At 42.9% G+C, this 23,018-nt stretch overlaps 1 protein-coding gene across 4 annotated transcripts in view; it reads left to right on the plus strand.

Moving 5' to 3' along the window:
• RUNX1 (RUNX family transcription factor 1) overlaps window positions 1-8,096 on the plus strand; it is a 256,792-nt gene extending 248,696 nt beyond the window's left edge. For all 4 annotated transcript variants that reach the window (XM_034655825.1, XM_034655847.1, XM_034655831.1 and 1 more), the window contains one exon: window positions 3,533-8,096. In XM_034655825.1, the coding sequence (XP_034511716.1) occupies window positions 3,533-4,008 (476 nt within the window). In that variant the 3' untranslated portion in view covers window positions 4,009-8,096. The remainder of the gene's footprint in view (window positions 1-3,532) is intronic.
• Window positions 8,097-23,018: the final 14,922 nt, after the last annotated feature.

Here is a 23,018-nt window from a genome sequence, read left to right on the forward strand (position 1 = left end):
TGCACTCTCTTTTTCTCTCTCTCTCTCTCTCTCCTTTGCAGACAGTCTCCACACCTTGTCTGAAAAGAGATGTCATCTGGAGGTTTTCCTTTATTTTTTTTTCTTTAAAAAAAATTAATGTTTAGCTGCCAACCTGGGCGACAGACAGCATGCATTAATCTGAGTCATGCAAAAGATCCTTTTAAGGCGGCCATTATCTGCTCAGGCTGTTTAATCCTTTGGGGGTAGTGGGAGGGGCCGGAGTGGGACAGCTTTCATCCATGTCGAGCTGTAGAACGAACACTTGAGCTGTCATGGCAAATATTTAGCCCCATCGGTGGGGAAACATTTCCAACTAAAATACCTGAACCTCCTAATCCCCAGATTTCCTACCCTTTAAAAGCTCCCTGTGACTATCAAGGGTCCCCACACCCTCCTGCTATGGAATAAGGGGGCACCAGGCCAGCCCAAAGGTCCAATGGGCAACGGACAGGTGGGGTGAATGGTGCGTGACAGTGGGGCTTGGTAGGAAATGTCAGACGGGACATAAAAATGGAAACAAATATTTGAATAGATCATTTGAATCGGAACATATCTAGAGGGCCGAAGCTCTTTTATTATCAAAATGGGCGGGAAAAGCTATTTTGACCAAACGGCTGGTCTTTTGTCCAGTGGCACTGGTGCCATGTAGACAGAAGGAGAATCACGGGCAGTACTGAAGTTCTTTCAGATATTCTGCCTGCAAGTGAAAGAACTATTTTCCCCTGACAGCTGAGACCATAACATCATTCCATTACTTATGTCCGTGACCAGCCGCGGACTCACTCGGGATTACGGTAACTTGGTACCATCACCACATTACCACGTAGTCGTTGGAACAGACTGGCAGAGCGTGTCCAGACATCGCCATGAAACAGGGTGACCTTTCATTTATTTTCCAGTGGATTCACCTTTTTGTCTCAGGGCAAATGAAGCAAGAGGAGTAATGGGCGGAGTCATTAATTTGTGTCCAGAGTCTTGCATCAGATGCCAACAAATTGATTGTATTTGCCTAATGCTCTTCCTCCTACCTCGGCTTCTCCCGAGACTATAGAAATCTAACTGGAAAAATGGAGTCAAGCTTCCTGTCACAGCTCTCTGGGTGAGCAAAAACAAGTGACACAGAGCTTGCTCACAGACAGCCCCAGTAAGCGGGCAGGGATAAACCATGTGGAATGAGGTGCGGCCTGGCTTCAGGACGAGCTAGAGAGTGGCCGTGGAAGGGCAGCCCCAGACCCACTGTCCGTTTACAGTGTTTTCCCTGCCCACATGTCTGACTGGCTTTGAAAAGATTAACAGGAGTGTTTGTTTGAAAGTCAGACTCCTGGTTTCCTCATTAGCAGAGAGATTGGCTGCAGACTTTGGTTGTTTCTATAAACTTTAATTACCTCTCTGATGAGGAGTATATACCTCCTCATCACATTCACCCCAAATTTATAGAGGAGTTCGAAGAGAGGGAAAGAGGAGGAGGGAGGGGGAGAAGGGGGAAAGAGGGAGAGAGAGAGAGGGAGAGAGTGTGGGAGAGAGACGGAGAGAGAGAGACAGGCAGAAAGAGAATGAGAACACTAGCTCTCCCTGCTGGAATAATAGGCTTGAAATATGAGGAAGTTGATCAACCCCGGATGCCTTCCAAAAACAGATTAATCCACCTTGGTAGCTTTCCTTTCAGAGCAAACTCTTGGCTTTGTCAAGTTTCTCTATGGGCCTGAATACAGAAGGACACAGACCACATGCCATCCTGAGCTTGGAGTTATTTTGTATGTTGATTTGAGAACTTCCAGATTTTAAAATATTTAATTCTTGCCTCTGCTATCTTTTGGGTTTGCTGATGTGAAGACTACTACGGTCCTGGCCCAATCATTTGATGAATAATTCTGAGGAACAGTTGCCCCCAGGACACCGTCCTACATCTGCATGGTGGTTCTCAGTTGGGGCGGTTGCTTGCCCTCCCCCCACGGTACCCCAAGAACATTTGTCAGTGTCTGGAGACATTGTTAGTTGTCACAGTGGGGGGTGAGGGGGCACTACGGGCTTCTGGTGGGCAGAGGCCAAGGATGCAGCCAAACATCCTACAATGCATGGGACAGCCCCCCACTGCCCCGACAAATAACTCTCTGGCCCAAAATGTCAATACACTGCTGAGAAACTGAGCTACGGGACACAGGGAACGCTTCCTGGCACCCAAAGCCCCTAGTAGTTCCCAAGGGCAGCCTATGGTGAAGAAAAAGGCAGAAGGACGCAATGAAGGCCGAAGCCAGTTTCTGAACCAGAAATGCGTACTCCTAACAAAGTGAGTTTTACAGACAAAGCTTTGCCATTCCTGGTAAAACTGCAACACGTGCAAAAATGGCATGGATAAATCAAGGCCCTGCGGTCATTTGTGTTAACAAATCAGTGAAGCACATATGAGAGACTACCAGGTGAAACTGAGGCCGTATCCTTCTAAAAATGTGGAAGTAGTCTCAAGGCACGTGTAGGGAAGGAAGAATGGTATTGATACTCACTGACATCCACTCACAGTCACTACTACGCCATGCATTAGGTCAAATCATAAGAAGTTGCCAATTTTGAACTGTTTGAGACCTACAGAAACAGCAGTTTCCTATGATTCAACCTAAATATTATGTATAATGTATTATGTATTATATAATGTATATAATGTATATAATGTATATATATCATATATTAATATAACACAATAGCATATTATATATGATATATTCTATTAATCTATGGATGCATCCATTACATTAGTATTACATAATTTTGTAAGTTACATATTATAATTATATTAATATCACAGACTACATTTATCTTAATACACAGATTACATGTATATCAATATATTGATTATAGAGGGCTGGCAAACTTGTTTCCATAAAGGGCCAGATACTAAATATTTTAGGCTTCCCGGGTCCTACGGTCTGTCTGTGTCTTGATGACTTCGCTCTGCAGGGGTGACTCAACAGCACAATGATAGTAGCAAACAGAATGAGTGAGGTTCATTCCAGTGAAACTTTATGTATGTCCAATGATATGTGAATTTCACATAATTTTCACATCAGGAAACAGTATCCTTCTTTTCACTTTTGTCAACTGTTTAGAAAAGTAACTCATTCTCAGCTTGGGGGCCGTACAAAAATTGGTGGCGGCTAGAAGGTGGGTTTGCCAACCCTGTAATTACATCGATATTATACGTATTATATCTATGTATAGTATGTGTTATGCTACATTGTATTACATTCTATTACATTGTAATGACATTGTAGCCCACCCCACCTTACATTCCATGACGCCGCGAATTACCACCCTCTGTCACTGCGCACTGTCACACCACCTCCCTGCCCACTAGCATGCTGGGTAGGCGGCCCCCTGCGCTCCCGGAGCAGCAGCATTCTGGGTAATCCTCCTGTGGGCGGGCCGTGGGCGGGCCGTGGGCGGGCCGTGGGCGGGAGGGGCGTGGCCTCCCCGGCGCCCGCCTCACACTTTTTTTCTCGCCCGCTCCCCCCCGCAGCGGCCCCCGACCTGACGGCCTTCGGCGACCCGCGCCAGTTCCCCGCGCTGCCCTCCATCTCAGACCCTCGCATGCACTACCCCGGCGCCTTCACCTACTCCCCGACGCCCGTCACGTCGGGCATCGGCATCGGCATGTCGGCCATGAGCTCGGCCACGCGCTACCACACGTACCTGCCGCCGCCCTACCCCGGCTCGTCGCAGGCACAGGGCGGCCCCTTCCAGGCCAGCTCGCCCTCCTACCACCTGTACTACGGCGCCTCGGCCGGCTCCTACCAGTTCTCCATGGTGGGCGGCGAGCGATCGCCTCCGCGTATCCTGCCGCCCTGCACCAACGCCTCCACGGGCTCGGCACTGCTCAACCCCAGCCTCCCGAACCAGAGCGACGTGGTGGAGGCCGAGGGCAGCCACAGCAACTCGCCCACCAACATGGCGCCCGCCGCGCGCCTCGAGGAGGCCGTGTGGCGGCCCTACTGAGGGCCCTGTGGCGGCCGGGCGGGAGGAGCGCCCCGGCCCAGGCCCAGCCTTCGCCCCGGAGAGCCCGCGGGGGTGAGGTCTGCGGCCGGCGCCTTGGGGGTAGGGGGGGCGCCCCTGCGAACTGGGTCCTGGGATCTCGCTCCGTGCCCACCAGGCCCCCGGGGCCGCCTGGGCCCTCGAGGCCGTGCGGAGCGTCCGGAGCGCCGTGGCTGTGGGCCCCGCTCACCTTTTCTGAACCTGACCCAACCTGAGGGTGTCCGCTTCGCCAGCGCGCGGACGCGTCGTAAGGCAAACAGGAAGATTCCCAGAGGGAAACTGTGAATGCTTCTGATTTAGCGATGCTGTGAATAAAAGAAAGATTTTATACCCTTGACTTCACTTTTTAACCAAGTTGTTTATTCCGAAGAGTGGAATTTTGGTTGGGGTGGGGGCGGGGAATGCAACTCCTCTTGTTTGGTATCTAATTCATATTTTTTAATTTTCTTTTCCAGCACCTTATAAATTGCAAAATGCGTATTTGTATTTGGGGTGGTGTGTGTGTGTGTGTGTGTGTGTGTGTGTGTGTGTGTGTGTGTGTGTCTATATATATATATATATATATGTATATATATATATTTGAGCTTGCTTCTTGCTTTAACAATTGAAAGAAATATGATTCCTTTTTCTCTAAGTTTTATTTAACTTTTCTTTTGGACTTTCGTGTAGTTGTTCTTTTGAGAAACAGCTACAGCTTTGGGTCATTTTCAACTACTGTATTCCCACAAGGAATCCCTAGATATTTATGTATCTTGATGTTTAGACACTTACTTATGTGTTGATACTTTTTTTATTATTTAAATGTACTTATATTAAGAAGAAAAATATCAAGTACTACATTTTTGTTTTTGATAGTAGCCAAAGTTAAATGTATCACATTGAAGAAGGCTGGGAAAAAAGGGTGGGCAATGTGATGACTTGGTTATCTAAATATTGTTTACATTAAACTCCCTTTCATGTTAATCAAACGAGTTGGTAGCTAATGCAGCAATGTTTTTAATACGCTTTTTTAGATACTGAGGGTCACTTGAAGGATCTGAAGTATGGAATTTTCTGCCAAGCTCAACAAAGGGTCTCATATCTGACTCCCTCTCTTCAAACAGAGAAAGTCAAATCTGGTTCCAGGAGGTTCAGATAGATGCCAAAGATTGCACCTCTGGAGAGGATTTATTTTCTGCCTAGGGGTTTGTTCCCTCCACGGCTCTTGATAATTTCAGACATGCTTTGTAACCATTGAATCCGAAGTAAGCTATGCAGAAGAGCAGTATCCACATGGAAACTGAATGAATGGATTTATGGGTTCCTTAACTGCTCCCTTCTGGGGTGGTAAGGCGATCATCTGAATCCAGAATTCAGATTTTTTAGCTCCAAAAAAATACTCCTATTTGATACAGTACCTGTTCGTTGAAGCAGATAAAACTTGTGGCTGTCCCCCCAAGGCTGGGAGTGGAAGAAACCAGACCCGGTGCTTTTGATGCCTGAAGGTGTCCAGCTGAATTTTCATAGGGTGAGCTCAGAGGAGACCTGAACAGGACAGTTTTCCTTTGTGTGTCTCGATGGAGTCACATGGGAAAACATTGCCCCTTCCTGTGCCGGACTCCATCCCATGCTGCTGATTCAGCATCTGTCTTTGCATTGCTTTCCCCAGGCTGAGACCCTACCTAACAGGGTGTGTGCACTTCTATCCGTGCATCAGCATGACAGGAAAGTTTCATGTCACTGCTGCCCATGGCTACAATTCAAAAGTATCCAATGTCACTGTAAATTTTATGGCACTATTTTTATTGGAGAATTTGGTCAGAATGCAGTTGTTGTACAACTCATAAATACTAACTGCTGATTTTGACATACGTGTGCTCAAAATGATCTGGTTGTTATTTAATGTACCTCTTAAATTAGTTGAAATGATTTCAGGTCAACTCTGAAGAGTATTTGAAAGCAGGACTTCAGAACAGTGTTTGATTTTTATTTTATAAATTTAAGGATTCAAATTAGAAAGATCTTTGGCTGCAGGCAGCAAAACAGCTGGTCTTATTTAAAACAACTTGTTTTTGAGTTTTCTTATATATATATAGATAGATTATTTGTTTTACACAGATGCAGTAGCACTTTGGTAAGAATTAAAGAGTAAAGCAGTTTGTGTTGTCAGGTCATTCTTATCTAGAAAAGAGCTAAAACAGATCTTGGAGAAACTCAGAATATATTCATTTTCGTTTTCGATGGGATTTTCTGTCCGCGATTCAATTTGATGTTTTATTCTGTATTATATTTTTGCAGCAAAATTCCCCTTAAATGTCACTAAATTGAAAAATTTTATTTTTAAAAAGGACCTTTGGCCCCTTCACCCCAAATCAAACCTAAGTGTTCTTTTCAGCACATGTTGCCGTATCTGACCTGACAAAACATTGGGGGAAAATGAAGGAAAAAAAAATTTATATTTTTCAGTTCATTTCTGGTACCTGAAGATATTCCAACTCAAAACCAGCCTAATGCCCTAGAAGGGGATGGGTGAATCCTCACATTGAATCAATCAAAGGCATGTAGGAGGAGGGCATGTCACTTCGTTGGAGACCCATGGGTTTGCCCAGTCAAGAGTTTCACAGACCCTTAACCAGCATATGTAGTACTTAATCGTTCCAGAAAAAAATTAAATCAAACTTTAATTGTTTTGGAGATAGGCTTCACATCACACTTAATGCTTTTTCACCCCAGAGAAATTGCATTCATTGCCTTCAGGTAAATTAAGGTGGTCCTTTAATCAAGGACACCCTTAAGCCAATAATACAATAACTGGATGTATCTGGGAGCATTGGTCCAAGAGAAGAAAGATTAAGCCATTTCTACTCCTTGTTCATGCCTTTATTTATAATGTCAACATGGACATATATTTTCATTCTTTTTGGTTTTCTCACTATATTCCTTATATGACTTATATTTCTTACATGGCCTATATTTCTTTCTTTCTCTGGCCCCCTAATACCTCCGTTTCTCTTCCCCTCCCTCCGCCAAACCCCTTCTCCCTCCTCCATTCTCTCGCATACACACCCCCAACTTCATACCAAATGTCCAGAACACGAGGAGCTGCAGGTCTCCTCCCTTTACATAAAGGAACATGGTGAGTCAGCCTTTCTCCTGCTCGTCGCGGGTTTCTTCCAGCAGAACAGAGACATTGCCAACCATTTTGGATCTGCTTGCTGTCCAAGTGCAGCAACAGAAGCCTTCCTGGACAAATTACAATCAGCAAGTTAGTAGACGGGCTTTCTGCTGCCTTGCGTTTCTGTGCAGTAAACAGAAATGCTCTGATTGGAAAGGAAATGAATGGTTTCACTCAAATGTCCCGCAATTGAGGATTGCAGGTTTCTGTCTGAAAACCTGCTTCCTTAGGACATTCCGTCCTGGTGATTTTTGTTTTTGGTGGTTTTTGTTTTCTGGGGGTACAACATGTTTGGGGTCTTTTATACATGAAAAATCAGTTAACAATAATCTCAGAAAGCGTTTTTTACATCTGAACAAAATGCCTGTTTGTTTACCTACAGTATACAATCATTTGGGGTTTTTGTTTGTCTGTTTGTTTGGAGTTTTTCCCCTCCCTTTGGCCAGATCAGTATTGATGAAGCTGATCCTTTGGCCTTTTTTTTTCCTTCCAGAAGAGTTGCATCAACAAAGTTAATTGTATTTATGTATGTAAATAGATTTTAAGCTTCATTATAAAATATTGTTAATACCTGTAATAACTTTTTTTTTCAATTTTTTGTGTGTGTTTCTAAGGACTTTTTCTTATGTTTGCTAAATACTGTAGACGAAAAATGCTTCTTTCTACTCTGTTTATTTTAGACTTAAAAATGAGCTACTTTTTATTCACTTTTGTAAAGAGCTAATAGCATGGTTCCAATTTTTTTTTTAAGTTCACTTTTTGTTCTAGGGGAAATGAATGTGCAAAAAAAAAAAAAGAACTGTTGGTTATTTGTGCTATTGTGGATGTATAAAAATCAATGGAAAAAAATAAACTTCCAAATTGAAATGACAGTAAAACATATCTATTGAAAAAGTAACCATGGGAATTGCAGTCCTACTTGGACAGGCCCCACCTAGTATCTATCTGTGTAGCAGTTACTGGATCTGTTCACAAAGCATCCTGGAAATTTGTGTATGCTTTCTTTCTCCCTGGTACTGACATATTGAATACTTCCCCGAAAGGGAACTGTCAATCTCGAGGTTTAAACCGGATATGGTATGAGAGAATACCCTCCCCCCACCAAGCCCCTCTCCAAGGTGTTTCCAGACAGCTCAGGAGAGCAGGCACTCCATGGTGTGTGGTCTACTGCTCAGAGTCAGAGTGGCTGCCCCCCTCCGCCGGGAGCGTTCCCCGTGCCCAGCCTGTGCAGGGCAGCTGGACTGCTCCTGTCCAGGACCCACTGGAGCCTTACTTTCTTTGTATCACAGTTTCTCCTGTAAATCCAATAGTATCACTAGTGAATGGCAAATAAAGAGTTTGGCAAGCACATACACCCTATCACACTGGTGGTCTCTTTTTCTGAGCTGGAGGGGCTGGGAAGCCAAATGAAGCCACTGCAACACACAAGAGAACACCTTCAAGCGAGCTCTTCACGGGCTCACCAGGCTTCATGCTGACATCTGCACCTTCTCCTCCCCGTGCGTCCCACACCCCTTGGCTTCTGAGGCCCGGACGGCCCCGATAAAGCCCAGGGTCCTGGTGCTGCCTCTGTGGGTGTGAAGGAGCAATGAAGCATGCTTTCATGTCTGCATAAAACATAATAATGACAATAATAATTCAAAAGAACGACATGGGATTTGCAAACACAAAGCGGAAAGGGTAGATGTTCAATAGGAGGCCAGTCACCACCCCCAGCCTCTATTTCTTTAAATCATGGGACTTAGCCTTGAGCTGTGATGGGGAGTTTTTTACTTCCCTCACCACCCCCACTGTGCCAAGCATTATTCCTATCTTGGTCTCAAGACTATGTGAGCCAAGTTACTTCCCAGCCAAGAGCCACCAGCTAACCCTCCTTCCCAGTTTTTGTCACTGCCTTATGGTCTCCCATGGTCTGCTGGGTGGCCACAAAATGTCAGGAAACCACGAAAGTGAGATCAAAAGAAATGACTGACACGGGAAGTCATGGTTAATGAGCAGAGGCAGGAAATGGGTGGGAGGATCAGGTTATATGTGTCCAGAAAGGGAGCCTAGTGGAGGCACTGAGTGTGTCCTCAGGGGCCAGACTGCCCGGGTTTGAGTTCCAGTTCTGTCTCACGCTGGGCAACAAATTAAGCCAGTGGCCTCGCTCTTATCACCTATAAAAGAGAGACACTAATGCCATCAGTGAGGAGATCTAAATACTGAATGCACGCGAAACACTGTATACGGTGTTGGCACGTAATACGTGCTCAATAAATGGAAATACACAGAACAATACTCCTCATTATTAACAACATAAACAACATCAAATAAAAAGTTAAAATGCTTTCCACTTCTCCCAATCTATGCCTTGCTGTTGCTGCTAACTGGGCCGTGTTTGCCATTCCAGACTTTTCTCTATACCCATGATATACACCACCTATTTTATCGCGTCCATGCAAAAAGGCATCATACAATACGTATCATTGCTCAGCTTTTGCACTTAATACACAACGCGTGTCCTTCAGCACACTTAGATCTACTTCGTTCTTCTTAATGACTACACTGCAGAAAACTGCATGGGTGGACTCATTCATTTACTCCTTCCTTTACTGAGAGACAGCGAAGGTGCCCCCCGCGTCTTACTACACAACAGTTCTCTGCATATATCTTATGATCTCATGCTTGAATTTTTGTACATTTACAAGGAACTGCTAGTTCAAAATGATTTTGCATTTTGACAGATACCTCCAGAATGCTCTTTCAAAAGGTTTTATCGAATTAGATTTTCAGGGTCAAGGCCATGTGCTAGGAAGCAGAAAACAGCAACTTGCCAGGTAAATGCTTGATGACCACTGTCTGTAGCAGGTTTTTAAACCAGACCTTAGTGCCAGAGAGATTTTGTACCTTCAGGAGTGCTTAAAGCATTCCAGAGGAGGAGTGAATTAAAAATAACAATGCACATTTAAGTGCTTACTACAAGTGGGGCTCTGGTTTAAGCAGTTCACATACACTAGCTTACTCAGTTCTTACAGAGACCCTATACGAGGGGGATATCCCCTTTTTACCCCCGTTTTGCAGAGAAAGATACTGAAGTCCAGTGAGGTGAAGCAATCCGCCCACATCCCATGGCTGCGGGAGGAAGAGTCAGGATTTGAGCCTCGACAGTCTGGTGCATGACTCCTTGCCCTTCACCATTTTCCAGACTGAAGCTCTGAGCAACATTGACATTCACTGATGACAAAAGACTTGAGTAAACCTTCATGGGTGGCCTTTCCCTTCAAACAATGCTAGTCTGAAAAGCAGAAGGGAGAAATGAGTTCATGAGAGTTTCCAGAAAAGGGGGAGCCCAAAGGGCTTCCAAAGAAATTGTTCACCCTTGCTTGCTCAGTGCTCAAAATCATGGAGAGTTCCAAGTGAAAAGCCTCTTTCCTGCATGACAGAGTGTGTCAGGCAGACCCCGTGAGGTCTGAGTGGAAGCCTCGGCCCAGTCTTCCACGCCTTCTCGATTCGGCCGTTCATCTATTTATTTATTTTTAATTAAGAAACTGTGTTTTTTAAAGACCATTTTAGCTTCACAGAGAAGCTGAGCAGATATTAGTGAGAGTTTCCATCTCCCCCACACCCTCTGACAGCCCCTCCACCAGCAGCCAATTTCCCCTATGACTAACATCTTCAACATTGGTAAGGTGCATTTGCAACAACGAATGAGCCAATATGGATACCTGATTGTTCACTGAAGTCCACAGCTTATTCAGATTTCCTTAGTTTTCGCCTAATGTCCTTTCCCTGTTTCAAGATACCAGATTACATTTAGTTGTCATGTTTTCTTAGGCTCCTCTTGGCTGTGACATTTTCTGAGACTTCCCTTGTTTATGTGGATTTTTAAAGAGTACTAGTCGGGCATATTGTAGGATGTCCCTCTATGGGAATTTGTCTGCCTTTTTTTCCTCATGATGCGACTGGGGTTGTGGGTTTTGAGGAAGAACACCACAGAGGTAACATGCTATTTTTATCATGTCTTATCAAAGGTGCATACTGTCAACATGATTTATGACTGTTGGCATTGACTTTGATTAGCCAATGGAAGCATTTGTCAGGTTCTCTTCTGTAAAGTTATCCTTCAATCCCAGACCCCCTTTCCACACTGTGCTCTTTGGAAGGAAGTCACTACACACAGGCCATGTTTAAGAAATGAAGACTTATTCTCTCTTCCTTCAGGAGGCAGTAGTCCTTTCTGAGAGCACTAGGATAGCCCCGGCAGTAGCCAGCGGGCTCTAGGCAGAAACCATTCTCTCTGCTCCCCTCCTGCTAAGTGCAGGAGCACCCAGTCTCTGCCCCCTCCAGCCTAGACAATCCAAAGGTTCAGAGTTCTAGAAGCAGCTCTATGTTGCCCAGCCATTTGGGTCCACGGTCTCTTTTCAAAGCCAAGTTTTCCTTCACCATTTACCGCCAGGTGACGTTAATAAAGTCCTGACCCAAAAGTATCCAAATGTGTCTGAGGATGCCAAAAAGTCAAGTCAAAAGATTGGCCTCCCTTGCTTCTTGAGCGTTCTACTTGACGAGATCGGGCGCGGTCAGGGTGATATGGCCGTAGACTTGAGTGTTTACTTGAGAGCCACACACATGGTTTAATAAGCAAGTAGTATTCCATTTCCCAACAATATTCTGTGAACTAGATCTGACTCTTTGCAAAACTGGAGGGTGGGGTCAGCAGTGGAGGTGGGGGGCTTGAACTCTCCCCCTACCATGTTCTCCCATTCCTCAGGAGGAATCTCCCCTCCACGTGGCCTGATTGCCCATGGGCAGGCAAACCCAGAGCAAGGCCAAACTGTCGCCTTCACCTTCTCCCTACGCTGATCAGCCGGCATCTAAGGATGGAGGAGGATTTCACTAAGGCTGTGTGTGCCTTGATTTTGGTTGTCAGACAGAATGGCCTGCATGTTAAAACCTGCAAAACCAGCAGGATTCATACAGCTGAAATATGTGTACCTTCCTTTCATTAATGAATTTTAGAGAGCCAAAACCTGCCAGTTGCCTACCCCAATATCTGTTTTCCTTAGTAAAGATGCCCTTGGGCACATGACTGCCTGGAAGAAAGACCATACCTCCCAGCCTCCCTTACAGCTTGACATCCCATGTGACAAATTTTTGGCCAATGTGATCTAAATGGAGGCAGCTTCCAGAGAAACTACTTAACGGAGAGCGGGTATGCATCTGTTGCCCTTCTTCTTCATCATTCCCCAGCCTTGCTGCCTAGAATGAGGAGGTGATGGTCATTGGAAGAGAGCTAAAACCCAAGGGGTGGATGGCATTAAGAGCCTGGTCCAGTGTCTTCGTGGAGCCCCCATCCCACCTGAACTGCCTATGTCTGGGGGCATCTACATGAAAGAAAACTAAACATTTACCACTCACTTAAGCCACCTACATGTGGAGTTTTCTGTCACTGAAGACAAACTTAATCTTAAGTGGCATGCACACATAAATGGTCACCTTGGGCAGAAGCACTGACTGGAGGAAGAGGTGCTTTCTCTTCTCCCAAACTCTGATTCTTTCCAGTTTCTTAGGGGCCCTTCTGGGTGTTCAGGGACTGCAAAGTTATGAGGAAGTGAGAGGAGGTAGTGTGGCTGTCCCAGAATCTACTCGGATGAATGGCCCCGTGTGTCCACTGCTAGCTCATTCCTAACTCTGCCCTAACATTTGTAACAACCCCAAAATGCCTAGGTCAGTTTGTCAAAAACCACTTTGCCTGTGATCCATTTGCCTGATAGTCAAATTACCTTAAAATTTAATCCAACTACAGAGTTTTTGCTCTCCTTCCATGTCCCATCCTCGTCTGCCATCTTGTTTTGCTAACTGTTGAATATGTCTGAGGGCATTTCTGACTTTTTTTTAAAAGCCTTTGATAGGCAGTCATCAAATTTACAGTGTTTTGTGGATAATGTGGGTTTTTTAAAATCTGGGTATCCTTTTTCCTCTGTAAATAAATGGGGGACTTTTTAGCCACTTTTTCTAAAGATCCTTTTCTCAGGTTTTAACAAATATTGGTTACTATTTTTTATTTAATTTTATTTAGTTATATTGCTTGTATTTCGTTTCACATGAAGAGCTTCCCAAAAAATGCAAAACCTTCAAAAAAGTGGATTTGAAGAAAACCGGCCATTAGATGACTGGCCATTAAGTTGGTTTTCTATGAATTGGTTTTGAGTGGTAGGATCTCCTCCTTATATATAAGACACTTCCAGAATCTATGCTCCTTAAACCTAATTGAATGACTTGAAATTCCCAAGCCTCAACTTCCACACCTGTGAGGTACAAATAAAAATGTCCATTTCATCTAACTATTAGACATAATAAATATGTTTGACAAAAAATAAAAACAATAGAAAATGTCAGAGAGAATGAGCAACAACTACAACTCTCCTACTTTGCAGGTGGGAGTATAAACTGGCATAACCACTCTGGAAAATAATTTGACATTACCCTCAAAAAACTGAACACATGCTTACCCTTAGTCTCAGCGTGTCCACCACCAAAAAAATATTCAATAGATTCTTCATACGCACCAAGAGATGATTTCAAATGCTTACAGTAGCACAGCATTAATTGTCATAGCAAAAGCCAGAAACAACCCAAATGTCCACAGTAGAAGATGGATAAATAAGTAATAGTATAGTCTTACGATGGAATAGTGTATGAAGATGAAAGTGAATGGACTACAATTGCAGGTAGCAAAATAAACTATGGGGAGAAAAGTCAGAAGAATTTACAGGGCAAAATTCTATTTATATGAAGTTCAAAAGCACGGAAAATATTTTAAGGGATGCATACACAGGTGTTTTGAGAAAATTAAGGGAATGCTTAACACAAAATTCAGGATACTTGGTTACATTGGGTGGGCGAGGGAGAAACGATTAGAGATTCTGGGATATTGCCATATTGTAGTTAGCTCAGGGAGTACATGTAGGCATATTAATTAAAATTATACGTACAACTTGGTTCAAGTAGACTGCGAATGAGGTCAAACTCAATTTTGGATCAGTGGCTCTGGTCCCATGAACCAACCTGTCATATGACAAAAATATACCCGTGGTCATCATGGGAACCAAGAAAAAGAGTAAGGGGCAGTTGTTGGAACCGCAGCTCAGATCCCACATTCCAGTGCCTGTGATTCTTATATATCCAGATCATGTGGTCAGAAGAAGAAAAAATACTAACATGCTAATAGAACTGAGAGTATCCATGGGGGCAACTGGCATATGTATTTGACTTCCTTTGAATGTCTCTTAACAACAAACCATCCTCAAAGCCCTGATGATGTCCCTCAAGTTATTTATGAACCCTCTCTAGTTGCTCCATGAAACAGAGGAAATAGCTATGTTGTCCGTAGATTAACTCTCCACATGTGGTTAATGATTTCAATACTAAGGAAGGGGATATGTGCACGTGGTTTGCCCTGAGAGGCAGGAGATAGTAAAAGTAAAAGAAGGTGGCAATAACCACAAATTTAATTCAGAAACAAAACAGTCCTTCTTTTGGTTTCAATTGTCTTTTTCTTTCTTTACAAATACCTCATGTCTGTGTCATGATTGGTTCAAAACCCACTTAACAAACAAGCCCTTAGCAAGATCCCAGCTCATTGGTTAGCAAGGATGGAAGAAAACCTGCTTTATGCTGTAAAAGGTTTGATGTTATTGCCCTTCTCCCTGGCCTCTTTGTCTAACCACAAACTCCTGCAGTCCTGAGATTCTGCTTGGATTTTCTCCCAATATTTGAATACATAAATATAGGTCTGCAAGTACGCTGCCCCTGTTTATGAGCCTTTTAAAGATCAAAGAGTCATTTTCAGCTTTTGGGCTTGTCACTTTGAAACATACTGTACTTTACCATTTAACGGGTAGTTCTTTCAGAATAGCCTATTAGGCTCTTCCCGTCTTGTCTTAACAATGAGTCCTACAGTTTGTGTAAAGAAATGCCTTCAATGGAGGATTCACCTCTATTTCCAACGTGTTAAAAAGCTCAGTGCCTCCCTTTAATGGAGCTAAGTTTTAAAGGGTGCAGGTCTGAGTTTCCATATGTGTCAATTGGAAGATGCCATAACTGTGATTCGAAATCAGATGGTCACATTGACAAAAGAGAATATCACAAAGTAGGAAAAAAGTAAGAACTCACAGGATACCACTTCTCTAGGTGCTGCCTGAACTTGAAGGGTAAAGAATGGCTCAAAAAAAAAAAAAAAAACCAAACTTGTATCCAAAGTCAAGGACAGCCTGGGGACCAGGTCACATTGCTTAATAGTCATTGTCCCTACATGTTTACCTTGTATTTTCTTGGCAACATCGAGTGTAAGCACTTGACAGCTGGGTTTTATTCTGGGTTTTTTTATTGTAACACAAGTGCCCAACTTAAGTTTTTGATTACCAAGACATCCACTGCAAAGATGGCTACCATGAATAAACAAATTGCCAGTCACAGGACTGGATAAAGAGCCAGCTCTTTCCACCCCTGAAGTTTCTCTCTGTTTTGGAGATGTCTAGTAGACTCAGATAACTGGCCATTTGGTCACTTGTTTTCCCCTTCCTGTACTTCAATTCCCACTTTTATGTTTGAATCACCAATAAAGAGTGAACCTGCAAAACCCTAGCCCCCCATTCTTGACCCCAGTAAAAAACAATCCCAGGGCTGCTTCCCCCACCTGCCCTCTTTCTTCCCATGTCCTCACTGTGTGGCCCCAGGAGTGCCATGTGCCCTCCAAGACCTGTAAGTAATAAATCTTGTCTATTTTCTCAAAGTTTATAAATGGCTATTACTGAGGTCATCTTACAATCATAATAAGCACTACAAAGGCCAGTCTATCAACAACACTGGTTCCAAAAAAAAAAAAAAAGATGTCTGGGAGGAACTTGCCACAGGCCAAGGTGAGTGCCCCCAGGCATTTCTAGCCAATAGCATCACTATCGATAAACTGAGACCCACACAAAACAAACCAGAATAAAAGAATTTATAAGCAATAAATGTCTAACAGAGTAAAAGATTAATAAGAAATAATTACTCCAAATAAAGTATGAAATGTAGCAGCTTAAAGAAAACTTAGCAGCTAAAACAAAATAATATTCCACAGCTTCTGTGGGTCTGGAATTTGGAAGCAGCCTGGCCGGGTGGTGCTCAGAGCCTCTCATGGGGTTTCCATCAAGATGTCAGCCAGAGCTGCCGTCGTAGAAAGGCTTGACTGGGAGTAAAGAACCTACTTTTAAGATGACTCATTTATAAGACTATTGGCAAGAAGTCTCAGTTCTTCACTACATGTGAGTGGATGTTTGAGAATCCCAATAGCATCCTTTTTGTGATCTAGTATTTTAAATAATTCACTGTCACTTCTGCCTATTCTATTTGGTAGAAATGAGTCAGTAAGTAAGAGCCACATTCACAGGAAGGTAAAGCTGTACCTCTTGAAAAATGAAATATCAAAGAATCTGTGGACACATTTTAATGCCATGAAGAATGAAATTAAAGTAATTGTAGAAGGTGAGACAAAGAGAGAACAAAAGACAAAAGGTTGATTTAGACTACATATGTCAGAAACCATTCAGTATAAAAACCAAGTATTCCAATTAAATGGCAGAGACTATCAGACTGGATAAAAAATACGCTGCTTATATGAGGCACATCTTAAATGAGTATACAGAAAATTTTAAAATAAAAGAATAGAAATAGGTATACCCTCATGCAAACACTAACCAAAAGAAAGTGCACATAGCCATATTAATATCAAACAAAGTAGTCTTGCAGGCAAGGAGCGTTACTAGATAAAGAGGAACATATCATAATGATAATGACATTTTGTCATAAAAGGGTTAATCCACCAAGAAAATACACTACAGATATGAAATAGATAAAAGATATTAAGAACAAAATGCCAATTAATGTGAAACCTTAAATGAATGGAAAAATTCCTTTAAAAATACTTCCAAAACTGACACAAGAAGAAATGGAAACTCTAAAGAGATCTCATTTCTATTTAAGTAATTGGATCTATGATTATAGAGGTTATAGAGGTCAGGATAGTGATTACTTCCTCTGGGAAGGAAGAAGGGGATAGTGATTGGGAGTAAGCATAAGAGAGGCTTCTCGGGTATTGATAGTGTTCTAGCTCTGATATGGGTTACATAGAAGTATGTTCATTTTGTAGTAATTAATCAAGCTAATCACTAGTTTCCATTTGTGCTTTGTGTGTATATAAATGGATTTGAATATCAGAACTAAAAACTGAAGTTTAAACACCCGAGACCCAATAAACCAAATTATACCAAATAAAAATTGCATAGCAGTTTACAATTTCAAAAAGTGCATTTATACCCTATCTTTCTTGCTCTTCACTCCAGCCATCAGAGGCAGCATAGGGTGTGTGGGTGGATATTGTTATTAACCCTATAACACAAATGAAGCAACTGAAATATTGACAAGTTCAGTGACTCATCCAAGATGCTATAACTATTATCAAAATGCCAAGTCATCTAATAACAATAGAACATTCTAGGATGATTGAGCCATTGACCATATCATCCCCTTGGAGTCCAATTTAACAAAACTCATTTAAACCACAGTAGTGAAATCCGTGAACACGGCTATTCAGACTACATTTTCCCCATTGCTTTACAAAGCCAGATCACCCTATGCAGAATGGTGGATGGAGATGGATTTTGAAGTAAGATCAAATCTGGGAGGAAAAAAATCCAGACCTTGTCACAAATTAACTGTATAAATTCAGACATGATACTTCATCGCTTTCAGCATTGCTTTCCTCGTCTACAAAGTGAGACAAATAGCGTGCCTTTCAATAAGGTTGTGTGAAGAGTTAAATGACATGGGAAAATTGCCTGGCATGGTGCCTGAAAGCAACTGGTTCCCAGTTATGTTGATTCTACCCCTCCCTCCCAGGCGCAAGTTTCATAAAGGAAGTGAGTTGTCTGCCCTGTGGAGATCAACCCAAAAACCCTTCAAATAATTGTGAGAAAAGCATAGGGAGACACCTGGACTTATTCAGTCCTGCAGAGGTGCTTACAAATGAACTTTGTTTAAGGTCATTCCTTAGGCACAAGCTCGACTTAAAACCTGGGTCCAAAATCCACCTAGGCTCCACAAATGTGGGTAAATCCAATGCCACTACCACTACCAGCCTTTCTTTTCCTCTGGGGAGAGAGACTATTTCTGCTTGCAACCCAGCTGAAGGCAAGAGTGAAACATCCAGCCTTTATCGAAATCCCTTAAGATCAGGCTGTGCAAGTAGAGGGCTAACCCCGGACAGAAGTAATCTCTCCTTCCCCTTTCCTCCCATTACATTTTATATTTTATCTTTCTATAGCATATGTTCACGCTTCATTGTAACACTTTACTAGCTTACCCGTGGTCTTCTCTTGGGAACTCAGAGAGGACAGAGTCTGTGTATCATCTATTTTTACATGCCCAGTGCAAAGAACAAATATATTAAGGCTCAAAAAATCTGTATAGAAGGAAGGGAGAAAGAGAGGACGGGAGGGAGAAAAAAAGGAAATCAAATTAATTTGTGAGCAAAGGAAGCAAGGTTTCTCTTTAAATGCCCCAGCCTCTTTCTCTGTGCCCTTGTCCTCTCCCACTACCTCTCTCACCCCATCCAGGCTTCCAAATTGGTCAGTATTTTCTCCACCTTTCCAAAGTCCTCTTATTTCAGCCTACTCCCAGAAACAAGCCCCTAGGGCAATGATTTACATTGCTAATGTTATTAGGAATCACTATGTTGCTTTTTTTCCAAGTGAAAGATAAATTTCAAGAATCCCCTGGAATTACAGAGGCTTGGCTCCTTGTTAAGGGAAAGCAGGTGAGGAAGCCAAGGAGTTAGAACAGGGAGGCTGCTCAGTAGCCATGAAGCTGACCCTTGCTTCATTCATGAAGAAAAGTGGACCTGAGGCTGGGGACCTGAGGCTGTTCCTTAATCTCAGATTCCTTGGACTTCACTCCCTATTTGTCTTCTCAGACCTTACACCCAATTTCCCACAGAGCCACCTGTTCCTTGGAGACTCTGATCAGATGCCGCAGTCTCTTCCCACAGGTGTCAACATGAGTTGCATTAGCAGCCATGTCACCTGGGTTCTACTGCTAAACATGTCCATGTGGCCCAGCCGTCTCAAATATCACAGTTGAGTGAGTCCGGATGGTATGATGTAATAATTGCTGCTTTGTGTCCTCTCCAGGTTGCTTATGTAGGATTGTCCTCTGCCATAGCGCCTGGGCTTGAATACTTTCCTGTTATCTGGCTACTACTGAGCTTAATGATTACCTCTTCCGTCCCTTTGTGCATGCCTACATCCTTTCCCTTCAGCAAGAGGTGAATGTTTCTAGAGTGTGTCCAGGACCATCGTTCGGCATCCTACTGTTGGGAATAAGACTGGGGGCACCAGATGAGGCACAAAAGCAGCTGAAGTCAAGCTAGCCAAGGAAGGGGACAGCCCACAGACACAGACATAGTTAAGGTAGGAATCAAGGGTTCATTCGCTGTATTGAGAGACTCAGACAGATGCCCTCCAGACATGGGTCTACAAGGGAAGGATAAGAGGGAATTAGATCGCATTTTCCCTTTAAGACTCAAGTCTTCCTTGCCTGGTCCAAACATTCCTGCCACTAACAGCATGTGTGACCATGGGAACATTTTTTTTTAAAGATTTATTTATTTATTTATTCAACAGAGACAGAGACAGCCAGCGAGAGAGGGAACACAAGCAGGGGGAGTGGGAGAGGAAGAAGCAGACTCATAGCGGAAGAGCCTGATGTGGGGCTCGATCCCACAACGCCGGGATCACGCCCTGAGCCGAAGGCAGACGCTTAACCGCTGTGCCACCCAGGCGCCCCTGACCATGGGAACATTATTCGCAACTTTGCCATCAGTGAGAAAGAGGATTATAGTTCCTCACTTCTTAGGTTTTTGTGAAGCTCAACAAGTCAATAGATATGAAGCACTTGGCACAAAGTAAACTCTTCACAATGTTGTTGTAATTATCCTTAACAGCTTTTTATTTTCTGTGAAATTGACTCAAACATTCATATTTTTAGAATATTTAGAGAAACATAGATTAGTTTGGTCAATCTACCTCAAAAACCTATTGGTAAAATATACCTTGCCTTGACACATTCAATGTTAAAACACATGAAATATCATCTTCAACTTTCAAAAAGTTTGTCATAGATGTTTTTCCTTTATCATCACCTGAAATTACATAAAATACAGTCAATCAGTTTTTCTTAATTACTAACCACTAATGAAAAAAATTCCAATTTCCAAAAATAATAGGTGGCTTATAGCTTACCATGTATGTCCCTGTGCTATTTTCTCTGAGTCCTAATTGTTAATGCTAATAACTAACGCTGATGCTGATACATAATCCTAATGCCAATTATTCATCAACCTAAAGTTAAATTTCTTTCTTAAAAATAAACAAAAATAATTTGACAAAAAAAAAAAGACAAAAAAAAAAAAAAAACCCCAACAACTCAAGTCCACTTGGTAGACACTTCCTCCAATGGATGATTTAATTAAAGGAAACCACACACACCCCTTTGGTAAGGGAGATATGCACTCTCCAAAAAAGAGGCAACAAAATTTTTCTGCTAAAAGTGCAAGGACAGGGTCATATTCATCCATCCTACTAATTATGAGACCAAACACAATGATGGAGCTAGTAGCAATCATAATGATAAATAGTAAATGTATTGAGTGCTAACTCTGTGCTTAGCCCTTATGAAGTCTCTACCTGGATTACCTCATTTAATCTTTACAATAACCATATGACAGGCACATTATTATTCTCATATTAGAGATAAAGCACCTGAGTCTTAGAGAAGTTAAGCAACTTGCTCATGGTCACACAGCTAGTAAGTGGCAGAGCCAAGTTTCCAACCCAAGCAATCCTCTCCAGACCCCATGCTTTTGGTCTATGTACTATACTGTTTCCCTACAGATCATGGTATTGTTTATTGAGTGAATTAATGAATGAATAAGTGGGTGAAAGAATATATGGACTGAATGCTTACTACGCAACACAGAGCAAACTGGGGGTACTGCCAATTTTCTAATTTGCACAGCCAGGTAGATGTTGCCATTGGGCCTGGAGGTAAGAAACATGAAAGACTGGACATCTATGCAAAGAAAGGTAGTGGGTTGAGTTCGAGCCGTGTGGAGTTAGGATATCAATTTGGGACATCCTGGGAGGCTCTACATGATGATCTCCCTTCATACCTCCTGTCCCTAAGTTTCCTATCCATGCTGAGAAGGACAAGGGAAATTGCATTTCCCTGACATTGCTCATGTATCAGTCAATCGAGTGTGTCAGGATCTTCCTAATCAGCCTGGTAGCTCTCAGAGAATAGGGAGCTTCCTCATACATTTGCACATCCTATTTCACTACTCAGTGATTGATTCAACATGACTGTTCTCAAATTTGGGCCATAGATGGCTTGGGGGAGCTAAAGTTTCAAGAGTGCATTGAACAAACCTGCTTCCTAGTGACATGGTGATATGTCTTTTGTCCAAGAAGGAAGAATTCTGCTGGCTTTCTATGAGACACTATTGAGAGGTGGTCAAAGTTGAATTATGAGCTTTCAGTTAGTTGTTAATGGGCTTATTTCAGGTACAGCATCCTTCAAGCCTCGGTATAAATCCCATCCTCTCCATGAAGCACTCTCTGAGCATCTCGACCCACAGCAATCTCTCCATCCTCCAGAAAACCACCGAAACTCTTTGGACCACAGTTTGGCACTGGCCATTTATCGCTTTGTTTATACCAACTGTAAGTCCCATAAGAACAGAGACCATGTCTTCTACTTTGAGTAGCAAGACAAGATTTTTAGATATCTGTTAATTCCACAAATCTTTATTGCACATCGACAATATGCCCACCAGGAAGGCAACAGAGACGAAACAGATCAAAACCCCTTCCATAGTAGAGGAACTCTCCCCCATGCTGCCTTGTTCTTGCCACAACTCTCTTCCCCTAGTCCTATAGAAACACACATTCACTAATGTGTACAGAGTACACAGAGTACAGAGATCAGAGTCACATTCTGTGAGGTAATTGGCAAGCCCAGGTCAACCACAATGGGTTAAAAAGAGCACAAATGACAACTAGATGACCCTTTCCCTAGACTGGAGAAGAGCTGCCCAAACAAGGGGATGGAAAAAGTTGTGGGTGTCTAAAGAAGGCCCTTACTGCTCTATCCGAGGGGTGAGCTTGAAACCCACTCATGCTAGCAGCCATTTGTTAAATTTTCATGAATTTTATGAACTGGTTGAGGTTAGCAGCTTGAAACTGGCCATGGAGTAAGTTTTCACACTTTAGAAAAAAAGCAAAGCTACGTATGGGGGCCTTTCTGCACCCCTCCGCCTCCCTAGCCCCAGAAACAGTTGTTAGACATTTACCAGCACTGCTGACCCTGCAGTGTTCTCCCAGCCTCCACCTCAGAAACAGCTGGGTAGAAAAGGCAGAAAGACTAGAAGGGAGGACCTGAGAGAGCATCAGAGAGACTCAGAGAGCCTCAGAAATTTCCTTGCTCCCTGAGAGGGGTGTGCCCAGGGCCTCACAGTCAGAACAAGAAAGAAACAGGGTCACACGCTGATGACTGAACACTTTAGTGGGACACAAAGCATCTCAGAATTATTTTAATCATTATTAGAAATAACTAATGCAATAAAAGTGGGTGATGGTAAGAGTATGGCATAAAACAAGGGTTATGATTAATCCAATTCTGTGCTCCCAAGATCCACAGAAGAGAAAAAAGAAGAGGAGGGGAAAGACGTAGCCATGCACTGGTTGCC

Source organism: Ailuropoda melanoleuca, chromosome 1, assembly GCF_002007445.2.
Source record: "Ailuropoda melanoleuca isolate Jingjing chromosome 1, ASM200744v2, whole genome shotgun sequence".
In the NCBI taxonomy this organism is placed as follows: Eukaryota; Metazoa; Chordata; class Mammalia; order Carnivora; family Ursidae; genus Ailuropoda; species Ailuropoda melanoleuca.